Raw genomic sequence first — 19,896 nt, 5'->3', positions numbered from 1 at the left:
TTGCACCCTACCTGACAAACTCAACTGGTGCCCAGTTTTGGTTGACTATAAAAATGGTCTCTTAATTAGCAGCAGAAATTACTCATCAATCAAAACACATAGTACCTGAAGAAATAAAGACCCTGAATTTTTCAAACATAGGTTAACTTTGGTAGAGGAAGAGCAATGCAAAGAAAAAAGAATCTTGTGCCTGAGTTTACAAATGAGGTTTCAGAGGAAAAGTTTATAATGAGTTTTAGCAAACTATGTTGCTCTGGTCCAGTACCAAACATTTTGCTTCCAGTTTGCCATCTTCTTTACTACTTGACTCATGGGACAAGAAAGCAAGGTGCAGAGAAGCTGGGCTTTGATTTAGGGTTATAGAAATAAGTTGAGAAGAATTAATGAGTTCAGACACTTAAAGAGAGGATACTGAATAGTTCCTGCCAAACTAAGGCTTCCATCATAATTTTCTAATGTATACTGAAATAGGTAGAAATAAAGGCTTATGCAGGGCAATAGGATACACAGTCAAAAGTCTAATCCTATGCACATACTTGTGAGTAAGTCCCAATGAGCTAATAGGAATTACTTCAGAGCAAACATGCCTAAGATGCACTGTAAGTGTCCCAACTTTGTATTCTGCAGATAATGCCAGAATACCTTTTCACATCCAGTAAGAGGGCAGTGGGCCAAAAGTGTTGTCAAATTAGATATTGGGTTGGCATGTCTTAACCTAATTTGGTCAAGGTTTCTTTAGCAAGCGTTTACACTGTACTGGTATATCTAGACAACACAGAGATGAAACACTTTGTGCAGTGGCTACCATGTTAAGTCTCATATTTATGCAGTCTGAAATGTCCTGCTCAAACACAATGTTTAAGGTGTGACAGCATGTAGTGCATCAGCTTCAGTGGTAGTCCCATTCTGGGGTCCAGTTAACCATACTATTTTCCAAGGAAGTTTATTTGGGAGGCCTTCATTTGCAATTGAAAGGAGGCACCAGGATGCCTTGCATTAAAAGTTTCTTTAAGGCTAGACTGAGAAGCAAATTATTTATGTCAGTTCATCCCCAGCACTCCTCGTGGTCCTCTAAAGTAGCCAGAAAATGCGTATATACAAGCCTTTGCTTGCTCTCAGCTTTAGAGATGTAAAAAGGAGATAAGTTTTTGGGATGTTCCTAAAGTCTTTACTGCTATGTTTAGCCAGCTACTTATATGTGAGGGTTGACAAACAAGTTTTTTCACTGACTGTCACAACTAAAGCTCCACCAGTTTCAGCAGCCCTCTTCAGGAGTCGACTAATCTTAAAAATCTTAACTTGTTAAATGTCAAAGGGTTGGTAAATGGCACACACCAGCTTTGTTTAAAAACAACTCATTACGTAAGCACCTATTTGAGATTTGAATCTTAAGTTTCATGCGCAAGAAGGCCTGCAAAATATTATTATGGAGGAAGATCAATATTGGGGTGCATTGGTACCAAATGTGTACAAATGCCTTGGCTAAAGATGTGCTTCACCTCTGCACAAGATCAGCTCCAAAGCTATAAACCCAGAATTCAGGCCCCTTGGCATCAGTTAAGCAATTGTACAACGAAGCATATCTTACTACCCTAGAAGGACCCATCTTATTACAGCTTGGAACCACTCAGTCTTAAAGGTAACCAGTTCTACTTTGGTCTGTGTTTGGCTGTATGCTCATCAGAATTGCCTTTTCTTGTTTCAAGAAAATATAATATTCTATAGATGATGTTTTCTCAATGGGAGAGTCCAAGAGATTGCAGGAGGTGAAAGGTAGCACCTAGAGCCCAGCTTGTCTCTATGTTGTTCACTTTCTTTGCCAGCTGTAAAAGAAGAAAAGTAAGAGATCAATTACCCTTGTTGCAATACAGACATTTTAGGCAGAGTACATTTTTAGTGTATAGGCTGAGAATATTTTCCAGTATAACTCCAGATGGATATGATAGAAAGTACAGTTGCAGTAAAAATAACTGCAAGTCAGATCTCAAACAAGGATATCTGACTACTGGACACTAAGCAGCATTCAAGTCAATTTAAACTGGGAGTTAACTAATGCAACTACTTATTAATGAACAGTGACTTCCTACTGTTATGAGTTTAAATAGAAGAGTTTGGATTTGATATCCCGCTTTATCACTACCGGAAGGACTCTCAAAGCGGCTAACATTCTCCTTTCCCTTCCTCCCCCACCACAACAAACACTCTCTGAGGTGAATAAGTGTTTGTTAAAACCATATTGTTAAGTTTGAGCTGCATTTGACTAGAAGAAAAAAACAGGAGCTGCAAGGACTTTTAGCAGTACAGTATTCTGTACCATGCTAAAATAAGTAAAATATAGATTCACCCACCCCATTTCATCAAAGCATATGGAACAAAGTACCAGTACCAACAACTAGTCAATGAAATAAAATCTTCAACCAAGGCTTCTTTCAACCATTTTTACTTGCCTGTAAAACTGTACTGTCTCCAAATCCAAATCCTTCTTTTAATAAAGCTGTAATGTAACTGAGATCCATACAAAGGAAAGGACTGGCAGAGCTGTAGCTGTCCAGATTGTCACACACTTTAAAGAAAAAATTGAGAAGAATATTCACCAGTATTGGAGCAAGTGACTCCAAAATAAACCATATTATCTCAAAAACTATTAAATGTAATTCTAGCTGAATGCAAACCACAACTCGGAGATGTATGATCCCATAGGTCATTCCACATTTGTTCATTCCCACCTTGTGCATGAATTAGTTTCAAATGCTGCTTTAGCAGCATTCGAGAACAAGAACCATGGCAAATGGTGCAAGTGCAATAATAAACCGAGTTGGGAGCCATCACTCTTCTACTTGTTCCCAGTCCCTTAATTGTTTAGTATATGTTTTTAGCTACTCCAAAGTAGACTATTTTCTACCTGGAAGAGAGAGGAACTTGCTGGCCATATTAAGACTGTGCACTTCAAATGGTTCCTAAATACCGGTATATATACATGTGAATACATAATCTATGCAAGTAGTTGAAATACTTGTAGACTGGCTGACTTGCCTTTATAAAATCATAGAATTATAGAGCGAGAAGGGATCCCGAGGGTCATGCAATGCAGGAATCCTGCCCACAGCCATCCTTTGGTGGGCTCAAACCACCAACCTTCTGGTTAATAGCCATGGTTGTTTCATGGCTATTACATAGTTGTTCTCTGAATTCAAAAGTGCAGAGTGAATTCCTAATTTTTTAAGCAGTTACTCGAAAACCTGCTTTATTCTGATCAAACCATTAGCCTTACCTTGTCCCTAAGCAACAATGGTCTGATATTTCAAATGTCAGTGAGTGACTAAAATACACCCTTACATGGCACTATTTCAAAGTGACATGACTACTGCTCCATTAACTGGAAGTACCCTAATTCAACTCTCAGAGTACATTTTACCTTCTTTGGCTTTTCTTCTAAAGTCTTCCACTTTGAGAACACCGCCTTTCTCATAATCTGAAATGTCAAAAGATAAGGGTCATTCTCTGGCTAAGAGATACTGTGAAAAACTGATAAAGCACTTATCTCTGTGGCAAGTGTAGTAGTCTACCCAACACAAGTTATAGCCAGATTTCCTGATCAATTTAGGATGGCAGGGGATGCTGATAAAAAAAACACAATTTAATGAGTTACAATGCAGTGTTTGGCAGATTCAGATATGGTCTTTAAAGCAATGGTTTTCACATTTTCTTCTCATGGATCTCCTTTCCATGTCAATTGGTCTATGAAGGAAGCCGTGTGTAAAGCAGTTAATGCAAATAGTCTTGACCCAGAGTCCTGTCACTGGCCTATGGAACACACCCTTGGCAGGTGGACTGACTAGGAAAGCAAGATACAGCAAACATTAATGACAAATGTTTAAGTTGTCATTTAAACATTTAATGTTTATTTAATTTAAAGAAGTTAAACATTTAAGCACTAGCTTCAACTCAGATCATGGGCACCAGTATAGCAGTTATGGGCAAAGCAGCAAACTTATGGACTTCTGGTGCCCACAAAGACTGCCCCCCTGCTTACTGCCCCCTTTGTCATCAAGCGAGGAGGCGTAGTTCCTCCTTCATCCCTACCAAGGCCTGAAAAACAACAAGCTTGTACAAACACACATTTTGTTGGGAGAGATGCAACTAGAGGGGGTGATAGCTACACACACACACAGCTCAAAATGTGCCCATCAACCCAAAAAGGCTGGTGACCCCCTGAGCCATGATAGCCTGGCATAACTGAAGCCTACGTGGCACCTGCCCAACCAACTGTGCTGCTGCATTCATTCTCCACAGGAATGAATGAAATAACACCAATCATTTATACAGAAGGAAGCATGCAAAAACTCTCCTTTATTGTTAAGGCTATTCCAGAAGTTAAAGGAATTCTGTTCTAACCACTACATTTGCACTATCCTCAACCATCTGCAGCCACACTTTAATCCACCCTCATACAACTGAAAAGGGGAAGGCACTTTTTAAAAGGTTCATAAAGTGTGCTGGCTGCGTTGCTCATGCTCGTGATATTCAATAGGTGCCAGTGACATCTGGTGCAACCACATTCTACCCAGCATTCACAATGGATACACTATCTGGGCTGGGGGAATCATATTTCTCCAGACACAATATATACTTCCAGTGCTTACCATGCTGGGATAATAAGATATTCCTGCAACAAATGAACGACCCGTGTGCATTCATTGCATGAATAGAGGAGCATCTGGAACGGCTCATCGAGTCCCATCGTGTAGGTGACTGACTGAAAGAGGGGCATTCATTCCCCAAGGGTCATAGAGCTCAAGCAAGATTTCAAATGTTTGCTATTCACCTATCAGGGCGGTGTCCACAGCCCGATCGTAATAATAGGAAAAGGCATAGAAGGAGCTGTGCCGAATCTCATCTGGTTGATGCAGTTTTCCCTTTACCACCTTCAACACTTCAGAATAGCAAGGTTCAAATCCCGTTTCTCCTGGCAGGGTAAACACACAAAGGTAAGTTCAACATGTCATGAAATCCCATTGCAGATAAGTGCAGAATTGCTAACAATGAAATTAAGGAAAGTGCAACAGTTGTAAATGGTCTTTCTTGACAGCTTTGCAATATTGGCACAGCCTGGGCACATTCCCATCTCTATCCTTACGCTTTATGATTATACATTGTTTTTTAAAAACAAACAAGCAAACCCTAGGTGATGGGGAAAGGGGTCCTCTACCCGAAAAGGACTCTCTTACAACTGTGAACATACACCCAATATTAAATGCCGTAGATGTCAGGGAATTATGCAAGGTAACCTTATTGTGAGCCTTGTGATCCAAATACAGTAATGGAGATTGTAATGGAGCAGAAGTGACTCATTTGCCTGGTTTGCACACCACACCAAGACAAACCATGGCTTAGCACAAACGTGTTGGTTTGGAGAAGAGATGTGGCTGCTTTGCTCATTCCCTGATTGTTTTGCATCTGTTCCACGCCGAGCTAACCCATGGCTTACCATGTCCAAAACTGGGGTTGTGATTCAGCTCTCCTGGACAAAACTTGGTTAGAATTTGTGCTTAGTCTGGACAACACTAAACCACAAGCCTGGGTTGAGACGACACCCTAAGCCAAACCGGTTTAACTCAAGCAGAGCATGGAAGCAAAATGACTGGCTGTGATCTCTGGGAGCCCACTCACTCGGGTCTTTGTGCTAAGCTTCCATTTGGCTTAGCATGATATGCAAACAGGGCCACAGTAGCCAGAGGAGAAAGGAAATGCTGTCTTCCTGGACCTAAAATTTATGTTCTGTGCCTGCTGCAATCTGAAATGGAAACTCAATAAATATTAGAAAAAAAAGAATGCCTGTTGCTATTGCCTGTGCAAAATGGCTCAGGTCTTATCTTGACACCTCTTCCTGACTAAAGCCACTGTGTCTTCACGAATCTCTGACTCATCTCCCAGCTTTCTCTCTTCTCTGTCCTTAAATACTAGGTTTTAATAAAAATAGGTATTCCTTTAATCCACGATTTAAGAACTTCCTGTTTTCAATAAATCAAATCCAGAACTGGCCTATCTTCTACGGGTCAGTTTTGAAAGATTATCACACTCCAAGCGAGCAAAAAGGGAAAATGTTTCCATGCGGCTGCAAGCTGTGCCTGCAAAGAAGTATTATGCAGTGCTTTCTCTGCCACAAGCAAGCCCTACTTGTGGCAGGGATAGGTAAAGGTAAAGGGACCCCTGACCATTAGGTCCAGTCATGGCCAACTCTGGGGTTGCAGTGCTCATCTCGCTTTATTGGACGAGGGAGTCATGTGGCCAGCATGACTAAGCCACTTCTGGCGAACCAGAGCAGCGCACGGAAACACCGTTTACCTTCCTGCCGGAGTGGAACCTATTTATTTACTTGCACTTTGAAGTGCTTTCGAACTGCTAGGTTGGCAGGAGCAGGGACCGAGCAACAGGAGCTCACCCCGTCGCCGGGATTTGAACCGCCAACCTTCTGATCGGCAAGCCCTAGGCTCTGTGGTTTAACCCACAGCGCCACCTGCGTTCCTTTGTGGCAGGGATGGCTTCATTCAAAACTTCTGTTCCGGAGTCTCTTGAGTGGAGCCAATCCCAGAAGATCTGGTATTCAGCACCAAGTTTAAAGATATTGAATGCAAGCCCCACTTGCAGGCAAATTAGTGCACTTTAACACTCCTTGTTGTTCCTTTGCAGCTACAGCTGTACTACACCTGATGTCGTAGGAAGTCACATGTGGGGTAAGTGAATATGGCCTGGGGTAAAATGCCTCATAGCTTAAATTGGGACCGCTGGCCTCCAGGCTATAGGTTCCCCACCTGTGCCCTATGAATTTTATTTAAAATAGTTACTTAAAAAAGAAAACCCTCCAAGTGTAAGTAGCAAAACGTTTAGAAGTGGGGAGCATACAACATAAAATTCACATCAAGCAAATAAATTATGGCAATGGACAGCTTCACTGAGATTCAGATCAAGGATTCCCAGATGAAATAAGGATACAAGAGCCATGTTACTTCAGTGGGACAATATACTCCAACGAGCACAATCAATGGCTTTTCAGCTGAAGATCTGTTTCTTGATCATTATTATTTCTGGCTGGGTCTAAATCATTTCAAGCCATTACCCCAACATTAAGCTCCCTGGGACCAGAAGATAGATGATAGATAGATTAGATAGATGATAGATGATAGATAGATAGATAGATAGATAGATAGATAGATAGATAGATAGATAGATAGATGATAGATAGATAGATGATAGATATAGATAGATGATAGATATAGATAGATAGATAGATAGATAGATAGATAGATAGATGATAGATAGATAGATAGATAGATAGATAGATAGATAGATAGATAGATAGATAAAAGTCAGAGCAGCAGCAGTCTTGGGAAACTTTATCTCTCCAACTTACCTTCTTTGTTGCCACCATACTGGTATTTCACTCCCCCAAAGTGCCATTCTGCCTCCAGCTGTTTTGGCAAACATGAACTTCGGAACGTCCGTCCATCTGACGCTAAAGAGAATATAGATCGGGTGAAATCGGGTGAAATCAATAATGATTATGTTTTTCAGTACCCTTGGTACTTGCAGGAAAAGGAAGTTGGGAAAAGTTCAAATGCCAAAGTCCATTTATAGAACAAAATCAAGTTTTTTCTTGTTTCCCCAAATAGGAAGCTCAGTCCACTAGACCAGGAGTAGCTAATCTTTGGTCTTCCAGATGTTGGTGTACTGTAGTTCCCATCAATCCTGACCACTGGTCATGCTGGGTTGTTGGAGCAGATAGGTGTTGGAATTCAACAACAGCTGGAGAGCCACATATTCCCCACCCCTGCACTAAACTCTATGTAGGCAGGTGGGTCCTGTATAGACAGGTAGGTGAAAAATGGAAGAGACAGATACAGGTTGAGGAATGCTTCTGCTCCCAGCCAAACTGGACTAAAAATGTATAGATGGGGCAGCAATGTACAACACCGGGATGGAGGCCATGAAACCTAAGTGTATTCTGGGTGAGTTGGCATGATAATGGGATGTGAAAATGATAATAGCTGTATGTGCTACTCAAAGGGTCTTGATATTAATATGTTAGTGGACTCCTAGGCCAGGCTTCCTCAAACTTGGCCCTCCAGATGTTTTTGGCCTACAACTCCCATGATCTTTAGGTAGCAGGACCAGTGGTCAGAGATGATGGGAACTGTAGTCTCAAAACATCTGGAGGTCCGAGTTTGAGGAAGGCTAATCAAAAGGAGGAGACGATACTTAGAAGGTTCTCAAGTAGGAAGAGCATCCCCTGAACCCAAATTTTTTCACATTCGAGCAAAACAGGAAGCTGAGTTGTTGAACCGTTTAAAAGAGCTGAAGTAGTATGTCTACTGATTAGAATGTAGATCGTAATCATGGTGCTTGTTTGTTTGTTTGTTTGTTTGTTTGTTTGTAATCACAACCCAAACTCACCTCCACCCAAAGGCTTGGTTTTAATAAGCAGTTACCTACCACAAAGGGCAGCTACAATTGCTTTCCACCATTTGGCTCCTCTTTGAGTTTATCTTTCAGCTGGCTTGTATAAGCCTACAGAGTGCCATGTTACCTGTCTCAGTGACAAGAGAATCTCATTAAAAGGAAAATGCACACCAGGAAGGGGATAAAGAGACTGTCAGCCTGTCAGAAGCTGGTCTAGGACCATTTCCCATTAGAATTCTGAACAGGACAAATTCTAGGGACTGGATGAATCCACTTAGCTGGATGACCCCCCCCCCCTGAGTCCATCCACACACACGAACACAAAGCTATTTTGTCTGACTGTACCTTCCATTTCCAGGGCTCCCAACGTAGCAAGCCGTGCAGCCTTCAGACCAAACCCCAAATAGCTGTAAAATGAAGAAGGCCAAACAGCACTTGGTTAAAGTCGGAGTTCATCCTATCCCACTTACAAGACTAGGCAATTTTATGAACAAGGATATAAGATCAATACTCTGCTAAAACAGCCTCCTCCTTGCTAAGCCCATGTATGAAATGTTAGCATGTGGTTCTTTACAGTAATCCACAGACTACCTGTTCATTATAATGAAAATAAAGACACATGTGGGGTTGTGATAACCAGCAAGATATGTGATGCTGACTTCAGAATAAGCAATACAAATTATTAAGGCAATATTACATCTGGCAAATACCTAACAGTGTCCTTAAAACAAAAAAAAATTCCTTCCAGTAGCACCTTAAAGACCAACTAAGTTAGTTCTTGGTATGAGCTTTCGTGTGCATGCACACTTCTTCAGATACACTGAAACAGAAGTCACCAGACCCTTCTATATAGTGAAAAGGTGGGGAGGGGTATTACTCAGAAGGGTGGTGGGAATGGGTGATTGGCAGATAGCTATGATGAGCCTGTTGACGACTCTTAACGACTGCAATAGTTAAAGAGTCCTCAACAGGCTCATCACAGCTATCTATCCTAACGTTTTCACTATACCAAGAACTCATACCAAGAACTAACTTAGTTGGTCTTTAAGGTGCTACTGGAAGGAATTTTGTTTTGTTTTGACTATGGCAGACCAACACGGCTACCTATCTGTAACTAGTGTCCTTAAAAATAGTCATTTGCATAGAACTGCCTCACTCACCTGTGTGTGTAGAGCTTGTAAGTGCTGTTGAACATTTCAAATGAGGTAAGGAAATCTACTGGTGTTTGCTCTAGGGTTTCCTAAAATTAGGATAATGAAAAAGGATTCTTCAGTGACTTTAAAATTTCAAGATACATTTGTGTAACATTAGTACAGCATATAACATTCACACAAGTCTTGAAGAGACAAGAGAATTTTGATAATCTTAAGCTATTAATGTTCAGAAAACATCTGCTCTACTGTAGTAAGGAAGAAAATCTTCTATGAAGGTTGATAATGAATGTAGTCACAGTCATAAATTGATGATGCTGGAAAGCTCACAATAAGGAAAAAAGGTAAAGGACCCCTGGATGGTTAAGTCCAGTCAAAGGCAACTATGGGGTTGTGGCGCTCATCTCGCTTTCAGGCCGAGGGAGTTGGCGTTTGTCCACAGACAGCTTTCCAGGTCACGTGGCCAGCATGACGTTACTACTGCATTGGGACACTGCAATGAGTGCCAGAGCACATGGAAACACCGCTTATCTTTCTGCTGCAGCAGTATCTATTTATCTACTCGCACTAGCGTGCTTTCGAACTGCTAGGTTAGAAGCTGGGACAGAGCAACGGTAGCTCATCCCGTTGCGAGGATTCGAACCGCTAACCTTCCGAATGGCAAGCCCAAGAGGCTCAGTGGTTCAGACCACAGCACCACCCACGTTCCCTGGTCAGAATATACGTATGATAATAAGATACAGGCACTACTTTAAAGAACAAGCTGTAACATTTTGGAAGTCACAGCTTGAAAAGCAACATTATCAAATGCATACCATTTCACATTATTTCTGGTATTTAAAACACTTTTACAAAGAAGCCTAACAACCTAATGAATATTATTATAATAATTTAATAATAACAACAATTTATTATTTGTATCCCGCCCATCTGACTGGGTTGCTCCTGCCAGATTAAAGCAGCCTAGATCTAAATGAAATAAAACATGAAATAAATAGGACACCTGCACCAAATTATCCAACATTTGGGCAATCTCGAGATTCCTCACCTCCCGCTGTGGCAGGAATGTGATCTGGGTTGAGGCTCCTCCCAGATCCAGGGTCCCCACCGTCTGCTGATTCCGGCCATACAACTGCCCTGCAGGGAACATTGAAGAAGTTCAAAGACTACCCACATGCCCAGAGAGTTTCCATGTTATCTATGATTTGCAGCCCTGAATGGATTTCAGCAGGAGACTTCTGAAAATTTGCACTATAAATATCCAACTGCCTACTCAGTTTTTACGGAACAGACTCTATCCAAGCCTCAAAACTGAAATCACAAAGCAGTAATTACCTGTCAAAAAGTTCACAGTGATCCAGGCTAGTATACCTGCAAAAAGGAAGGAAAAGTAACTGAAATCTATCTTGAGACCCAAATGCAATCCAGAAAGATATTCACTGCTGCTAGATTTCCACCTCTATCACTGTTCAAGCATAATCTCTTCCAATCCTTCCCTAGGTTTTGAACATGTTCTAGTCTCCACCCCCATCAGCCTTCACTGTTTTCCATTTGAGACCTTCCACAATTCCGCTCTTGAAATATATTTGACTTCATTTCTAACCCACAAAAAAAATGTATTATCTTTACTCTTAGTGGACATGCTTAACAGGCTTGTCAGCTTAGGGACAATTCACTTGACCACTTTGGCAGGTTGAACATGTGAGGGGGATCCAGGCTGAGTTTAGCGCGCAATAAGTATGGTGGGATAGCTTTGCACTGCTCACTGTTTCCCATCTCAGAAAACATTTTGGCTTGCAAATATGCAGGCAGGGACTGTGCTGTTTTGCCTGTACTTCCCGATAAGTTACAAACAATAATTCACTGTTCATCACAAAGGTATGGAAAGTGAGTTGAAGATCATTTGGTAAATGTAGGCTGACTGATAAGCCATGCTTGTGAGGAAACAAAAAACCTCTACTCCAGTCTGTCATTGTTAGTCAGATTAGGGGTAGGAAATCTCAGGCTCAGGGGCCAATGCAGCCCTCCAGGCCTTTCTATCTGGTCCACAGAACCCTACCAGTTCATGCCCCATCCACAGGCCACACCTCTCCCCAGCCCTGTTCCACGTCCTCTTCCACTGCTTTTCCTTCACCAAAAGACTATGTCCCTGACCTGTGACAATGCCTGTTGGTGAGACTGGGGCAGGGGTGCGCATAAAGACCTCTGACAATGTAGCTGACTGTACAAAGGTAAAAGTCTCACCTGTCAGGCAGCATACCTTTGTCTCCAACCCTGCACATCTCTGGCATACAGGGGCTCTCAACCCCCCTGGGCTAGATACACTTAAAACTATTTACTCACCATGCCAGTTGGCTACTTGAATTTGTCCTTTGCTTGAGTTTCTTCTAATTGCAAACTATGTGACTGCTTTTCATCTAACAGTATTGCATTATGAAATGTTGCCATTAAAACCAAAGAGACTCTTTGCTTTCCTGTGTATGGAACCTAATTCTCCTCTAGAAACTTAAAGCATCTCTTTGGGTCTAAGGAGGATATTGTGGTTTAGCCACCGTGATACCAGCAATATTTTACCTTTCATTCGGCACAGGGGAGATGCTACTCCTTCCCTCTTGCTTCCGTGGTTATTCTCCCTCACTTGGTCCCCTCCCTTTTCTTTCTCCCCGAACTCACCTCCATTCCTTCCCATTTCCTGCCTCCCGGGACCCACCTTCATAAGATCCATCCATGATGCTAACACTGTTATCAGGAACTAGAAATGGTGACTCCTCAAAGACCACCCTGACCTGTGGAAATGAAAAAACTAGGTTATGCATGGATGAGTGGATGTCATAACTTTCCTCCCGTACAAAAAACAGTGGGAGGAAAATCAAGGTGAGCACAAGTCAAACGCTTTCACCCAGCATTCAGGTATAAAACAGGAATTTATTGACAGCAGATGTAGGATCTACAAGTGCCTCTCACAAGACTTGCATAGTATTTTTTTAAAAATCAAGGCAAAACTGCACATAGGCAAGCGCTGAAAAGAGCTTGTTACATATGCCCCCAACTTTTACACAATGAGCCAACCCCCTTGCAAAACCTAAAGTTACCTCAGAGAGTAAAGCTTGGGCTTTATGCTCTGCTAACAACCTCAGACCAGCCGTGGCTTTCAGGACTACTGGGGTCTTATTCCAGTGACTGGGCGGTACAGCTTCTTTAGCCATGTCCAACAATTGTCTGACTGTTTCTGCTCCCTAAAGTTGGAGAGAAATCCAAGACACAGATGTTGGTAAGTTCGTTCTCGCCTATAACTAAGTTGCAGGTACATGCAACTGCATTTACTCACATTTGTCCCTTCCACCCCCCAAGTTCCTCTTGCCCCACCTTCTCTTACCTCTTCTGTTATCCTAGATTGTAAGCTCCTGTCCAGCTCCCCCTCCCCATTCTTAAACTGTGTCAAGTGCCATGTCTACTGATGGTGCTGTACAGCAAAACATCTACTTCTCACCTGCCTCTTCGTCCTCCTCGCCTTCCCATTCTGCTTTCTTTTTCTTCTTCATGTTATATAAACTGAATTTAGAATGAGTGGGGAGAAAGAGAGCCAAATAGTTACAAAAAGCCATCAGAATGTCTTACCTTTCCAGGCTGATCAGCATAGGCGGAGAGTCCTGGCTTGACTGATTCAAAGATTTCGCCTTCTAACTCTGCAGGTTTTTCTGCAAAAGTCAAGCCAAACAACTTTTATAATAGTTGATCTTCACAAATGCGTGCAAATGCGTCAAAAGGAACTTACTGGTTTCACAGGACATCAATCTAACACATCATTATTTCTTTCACACAGAAAATGTTCTAGTATGGGCCACTGTGGCTTTGTTTTCAAAATGCAGCCAAGCTGACAAATTCAGTATACTTTTGGGAAAGGAAATTCTGAGCCCTGCAAATCCAGATCTAAAAAGAATTACTGGGGCAACAAGTGAGCACAAAATTAGTTGAAACGTGACAAAGCAAGCTGATCTGGATAAGGCCAAGCAATCAAAATAAGGAGCTGAAAAATTTATCAAGCATGTCCTAAGGCAGGGGTCAGCAAACTTTTTCAGCAGGGGACCGGTCCACTGTCCCTCAGACCTTGTGAGGGGCCCGACTATATTTTGAAGAAAAGAGAGAATAAAGAACGAATTCCTATGGCCCACAAATAACCCAGAGATGCATTTTAAATAAAAGGACACATTCTACTCATGTAAAAACACGCTGATTCCTGGACCATCGGTGGGCTGGATTTAGAAGGCAATTGGCTGGATCCGGCCCCCGGGCTTTAGTTTGCCTACCCAGGTTCTAAGGTAATCCTTCCCAATTCCCTCCCCCCACTCATCCATTTATTGAAACAAGGCCACCTTCTAAGTTACAAAACTTCTTCCCCTCTGCCTAGAGTAACTTTTAGAAAACGTATTTGTTTTGCTTGACAGTTATCTGATAATCTCCTAACAATTCACTGTAGAAGTGAATATACGTCTCATACCACTATCAAGTTCCCACCTTTCCGACACTCACTCTGTTACAGACAACATTTCAGACCAAAATCCCCTGCTGTTTTCTGTGATAAAGCCACTTTAAATTGAACACCCTCTCAAAAGAAGCATGACTAAGCAGTACAACTGAACCACAATGAACTTTATCTAGGAAGAGAAGCAAACATGTACAAACTGATCAAAGGTTAAAGAAAACAAGACAGAAGCTCTGAGAATAAAGGCTTATGAAGCATTAAGAAACTCTAGAGCTCAGAATAAAGTTTCAATGGCTGGTCACAGTAGTACTCAAGCTAGTTCTCCAACTTTTGGAGGATGAGTAAGATCACTGGTATCAGAATTAGCAAAAGCATACAATATATTCACAATCTAAGGTCCCCACAGCATAGGCTTAGAACCTTCTCATGTGATCTTACCTGGGCTTCTCTGTACGAAGGTGTAAATGTGAATCCGTGTCCCTGTGCTTCCTGCATCAAACATAATGCCATATAACGTGTCCATGCTGGTGTTTGCAGGGCACACTTTAGAAGGGAAGAGGTCTTGAAACCACAGCTCTGGGCCGTGGTGAGAAACCAGGCAGTAAATGGAGGAAAGCGCAAACATAGCAATGACTGCAGCCCAGGAAAGTACCATTGTGCTTGGGAGCCTTGGACAGCCACTGTACAAATCAGGATTCGCAGAGTTGGAGAAGTTCCTGCAGCAGAGTTATTAACCAATAGCATAATTAGTTACACCAAATCTCTTACACACAGGAGACTTTCAACATCCTAAAAAGCCGCCCCAACCACAGCTCATGCTACAAACACACTTCAAGAATCTGATTCTCACCTTTAGGGGCTGCATCTTTTGAGTCTATGGAACAGTTCAAGATGCATTCTAATGTTCCAGACAATTTCATAAAAATGCAAGCTATGCTCCTCCTCCCTCACAGAGTATCTGGTTGAACAGCTTCAAGATAATGTTGAAACTGTGCCAAATGCCAAATTAAGCCATTGACATGAATCTATTCAATTCAGCTAAGCTGTGTTCAGGCCAAGACTTCTGTGTCCTCCCTAATAACACGAGCAGGCCTGGGCAGACAAAGAACACAAATGTCATTCAAAACAACAGACAATGGGAATCTCATCTTCTCCTGATGGCAGCGGCTTAAAAATCAGGGAGGGTAAAAGACATCATTCCACTACGGTTTTGTAGTTATTAGAGAGGCAGAATGGGAGGGGGGGGGTTAGAATTAGATGCAGTTTTCTTTCATTGTACTCAAATTTATCTTTCAGTATATTTTTTTGTTTTGTGTATTAGCTTTTTCTTTCAAATCAGATGCAAATTGTTTTTAGACTAATGTTCCCAACCAATGCTGTGTCTGATTATAGCACAAAGGAACCTCATAACATCCCAGAAAGTAGAGAACGTATAAGGCTTTCCCCAAAGATAAATTCTGATAGGTTGCTACCAGTCATACTATATCTCCCAGATTATCCAGCAATTGAGGGGTGGGGAAACGAGGGGGTAAATCCTACAGAGAGTGTTCCAGCCATATTCTAGGAAAAATGAGCTTTAGTTTTACTTTTCCAAAGCTTAGAGGACACCATAGAACTCTTATGAGGTAATTTTGAAATACAAGGGCTAGCTTAATAACCATGCAGTCTAACATATGGAAGTCTTTAAGGAGGAATTCCAGAGGAATACTATTTTCAGCTCATGAAACAAAATGTCAAAGAACAGAAATAACGTTTATTTGGGAAAGCGGGGAGGAAGAAGAAAAAGAGGAATGCAATGCACCACACAGAGACTTTCAAACAAAAAATTTAAAAAGTCAACCTAATGTAGCCAATTGCATTTTACCTATTTGAGTAGAGTGCTGAGTTTTAGAGCCTATGCAGAACTTGTCAAAAAGAAGTTCAGGGAAAATGCAAGTCCTTACAGAGCATCTGATGACGTGGACTCTGGTCCACAGAAAATTATGTCAAAATAAATGTGTTAGTTGTTAAGGTGCCACAAGACTCTTGGTTGATTTTGTCCATACTTAGCTGTGACATGCTCTTATTTCTAAAAAGCCTCAAACTACTTTATGCATCAGCTTTTCAGCATTGTACATCACCTCACTATTTGCACACCCAGCCTACTAATTATATCTGTCCACCGACATGTGGTTAGAACTTGGTATTGGTATCTGAATCCATTAACACTGGACTTGTCACCTTCTCCTGCTTCTACCCTTATGCCTGTTTCAATCTGTTGCCCCTCCCGCTCAGAAACCTCATTTGCCCTCTGCCTTGTTTTATTTCCTTATCATTCCATAGCTCCACTCTCATATTTTGATCCCTCTTTATGACTAGTTACAAAACCTAAAATGAATCTTTAAGCTTCTCTCCCTCAGCAGCTATGTTGTTTTCCATCAAGATTCAAATCACTATGTTTTGCTCCAAGAGCAGGAGAAAGTATTCTTGGAGAGAAATCCCATAATAAAGTCCCCTCTTAACATAAAATTAGGGCTAAGAACAAGTTTTCTGAAAACTTCTCCATATGCAGCATAAGAATATCATTCTAGGGCTAGGCTATACTTTGCCATTAACAAAATGGCAAAAAATTGGTCTAACAATCTGAACCCAAACTTTCATTTTACAATGAACATCCCAAGCCACATGAACCCAGAATTTATATTAAAAAGACAGCTTCAGCAACTTAGGAGCAGATTGATTGTCTAAATCAAATTCCAACCAAGTTTTAAATGCAGTAGCAAACAAATGAAATCCTTTATTCAACTTTACCAATAACCAACACCAATTTGAGAGAATATCCATTAACATCCCTGTTGAGTGAACTGTTATTTTGCACCACCAGTAGTTTCCCTATTCAAATATAAAGCTTGGGATGTTGTCACATGGGATGTTGAAATAAAAACATAGATTGTTATCCTAGAACTGGAGGCATAATAGTGAATAAACTTGTTCTGCTCCAGCAGAACAAGCCCCAAAAGGAAATAAAAATGCAAAATTATGCTAGCCAGTATTTAGTAAAAACTTGGGTATTTTCTAATAAATACCCACCTGCTCTACTTTGTATTTTCCTCCTTGTTAAAGGCATAATAACTAAAGTAGTCAGATGCATAATACAGCTTAATGTTAAGCAAGTCTTGATAGAAGCTTAGGTCTCATTCATGTTGTAACCAAGACTGGATTTAGAACTCACAGTTCAAGTTTTCTTACCAACCACTGAGCCTGCTAATAAGCATGGAATTTGGCATACAGAGGAATCCTAAGCACATTTACTGAGATGTTTACTTCCCTCCAGTGAATATCTAAGCCCGCAATCCTATATTCACTTACCTGGGAGTAAGTCACATTGAACTCAATGCAGTTTACTTCTCAGTAGACATGTACAGGACTGTCTGTAAAACGTTACACCATTGAGTTGGATTTATGGCGCTGCAGAAGGGTTATTTTGTACTTGTTGGTGCAGCACTTCGGTTTTTCAGATATTGAATGATAGGCCAAACTTTTTGTAAGCTTCTACAAAGATATTTAGGATGGTTTGGCTACGAGTGATCGCCAAAGAAGGAGAATGTCTGTAAAAATCTCTCACTGCAAAAATTTAAAGGAGAAGCTCCTGTACTATATGGTACCACAGAGAAAGTGTGGTGTAGTCAACAGAATGCTAATCTAGGAAGACCTAGATTAAAATATCTGCATAGCCATTATAAAGATCAATAGTTGAAGGTGGGCTCTACACTCTTTGTGCTGAACTGATTTCACAAGCCACTGTGACATACGTAATTGATTATGGTTCCACCAAACATCTAATTTAGTCTTGCAACTACCCTGTGAAGTGCCACTCTGTGCACTTCAAAGGAAGGCAGGATAATTACCGTACTTTTCTGTGTATAAGACTAGGTTTTTTTACTTTAAAATAAGGTTAAAAATCTGGGGGCGTCTTAGTGCATATGCCCATTTTCTAAATTTGGGGTCCCCAAAAGTAGGGGGCGTCTTATACATGGGGCAGTCATACACGGAAAAATATGTTATGTAACATATGAAGTAATATTGAATGGTATTTGGAAATTGTAGCTCATTCATTACTTGCCATCATACTAGGCTAGTACCCCATCACAGATAAACAATAGTCCAATTGATGAGCAAATCACATATAAGCTTCGTGTACTTTGTGTTCTTAGCTGTCAAGCTGCAGTGGATTTCATAATAGATTTAGAACATGTGATGCTGAAATCTTAGTATAATCTGTATAAATGGTTCAGGGCTGAGCAACAATGGTTAGAAAGCAATTAGGTTGAGTTGGAGTCCTTAGAAATCTGGGAACAATGAATCCAGCTGCACTTATACAGTGTACCTTTGTTATACCACCTTTCTTACTTCTTACATATCCCTCCACAAAACCCATCTTTTCCATAAAGCCTTTAGCACAATCTCCAATTACTACAAACCCAAAGAATGTGTAACTGAAATAAATACAGAGTCTTCCCCTGCTTACTCCTGCCTGTATTTCCCTCCATTTTATCTGTGGTCAATTGCGTAGAATGTAAGCCCCCTCAGGGATGGATAGGACCGGTTATCTTGTATTTGTAAAGCACCATTCACATTAATTACATTACAGTATATACAAAGAAACATAATATTGCATCTCTTAGTTTTTATTTGATGGCAATCATGACAACTATATATTCAATCCAAGACCTGAAATTTAGGCAGTTTCTTTCAATCCCAAAGTCCCCCTCCCCACAAAGCAATTTAACTAGCCAAGCAACTCCAATACAATACTATTATCTTCACTCACCTATTCCTCGGCTTTATTTGCAAGTGCAACTAAAAATGCTCAGCTATTAAGCAAGCAGGAATTACATGTTAAAGTTCAAGCCAACCACCTTCTGTGAACCTAGGTTTATCATTTATCTAAGGCAAACAAGAAAATATGCCTTGGTTGGGTTTTTTTTTTCTGCTCCAGGAAAGTTCAAGGGGCATATTTCAGTAGGGCAAAAGCTCCAATAAAAATAATTGCTGAATTAGAAAATAATTTACCAAGATGCATGTTCATTGCAAAAGAACGATGGGGTGGGGGGTGGGAAGGAGGCACAAAGTCAATTCATGAACAGGGGAAAACAAAGAGCTATTTTTGACTCATCTTCTTATGTCACACTGTGCTGATCGGAGCGGGCACTGCCACAGCGCAGCAATAGATGGTGCAACTGCTTGAAATGCGCTTTATCACAGCACCCCTAGAATACCACACCTCGATTTCAGGAGGCACTGGCATAACTAGAATTGGAGAATAAAAGCAACACTCGTTCCAAGGCTTAACCCATTGAGCAAACCAATTTTGTAAGTAGTGAAATGACACGTTCAGCTGATGCTTGGAAACAACTATGTATTTCCTCGGGCAAAGTGGCTTTTCTTTGCTTGTATGCAACAGATTGAAACGGGAGGCATGGTCTCTCCGAGTCGAGAAGCTCCGGATTCCCACCGAAAGACGCGTGTCGGATGTGCACGCATCCGAGTGTATCGCTCGAAACTCCGCCGGAGTATCGACAGGGCAAATGCTGCCGAAGCAGGAGAGACCAGAGCCGGGAAGGCCGGGGCAGGGGGAGCTCTCCAGGGCTGGGCCCGCGCGCGACCCTGAGCCGGCGGGGAAAGAACTTCCACGCACTGCCCCGTCCAGACCTCTCCACTCACCGCCTTGTCAGAGCCCTCAACCTTCCACATCTCGCCGGTGCCGCGTGTCACGTCAACACACCGCGCGCGACGTCTCTCCCTCTCGTGCGCGCGCCGTCGTCC

At 41.5% G+C, this 19,896-nt stretch overlaps 1 protein-coding gene across 2 annotated transcripts; it reads right to left on the bottom strand.

Moving 5' to 3' along the window:
• Positions 1–19,888, bottom strand: ENTPD5 (ectonucleoside triphosphate diphosphohydrolase 5 (inactive)). 2 transcript variants are annotated; one of them, XM_081913873.1, is made up of 14 exons: positions 19,795–19,888; positions 14,530–14,807; positions 13,227–13,306; positions 12,701–12,844; positions 12,319–12,394; positions 10,944–10,979; positions 10,657–10,745; positions 9,618–9,697; positions 8,803–8,864; positions 7,412–7,513; positions 4,826–4,966; positions 3,416–3,472; positions 2,448–2,563; positions 1–1,823 (listed from the first exon to the last, which is right to left on the bottom strand). In XM_081913873.1, exons 2-14 carry the CDS (start codon positions 14,744–14,746, stop codon positions 1,737–1,739), a joined length of 1,287 nt encoding a protein of 428 aa, XP_081769999.1. In that variant the 5' UTR covers positions 14,747–14,807; positions 19,795–19,888; the 3' UTR covers positions 1–1,736. The 2 variants fall into 2 exon arrangements, with proteins under 2 accessions (XP_081769999.1, XP_081770000.1); XM_081913874.1 differs by lacking the exon at positions 19,795–19,888 and adding an exon at positions 14,942–14,963.
• Positions 19,889–19,896: the final 8 nt, after the last annotated feature.

Source organism: Podarcis melisellensis (assembly GCF_964234715.1).
Source record: "Podarcis melisellensis genome assembly, chromosome: 1".
NCBI classification, from domain to species: Eukaryota; Metazoa; Chordata; class Lepidosauria; order Squamata; family Lacertidae; genus Podarcis; species Podarcis melisellensis.
This window is presented reverse-complemented; position numbering and strand designations above follow the sequence as displayed.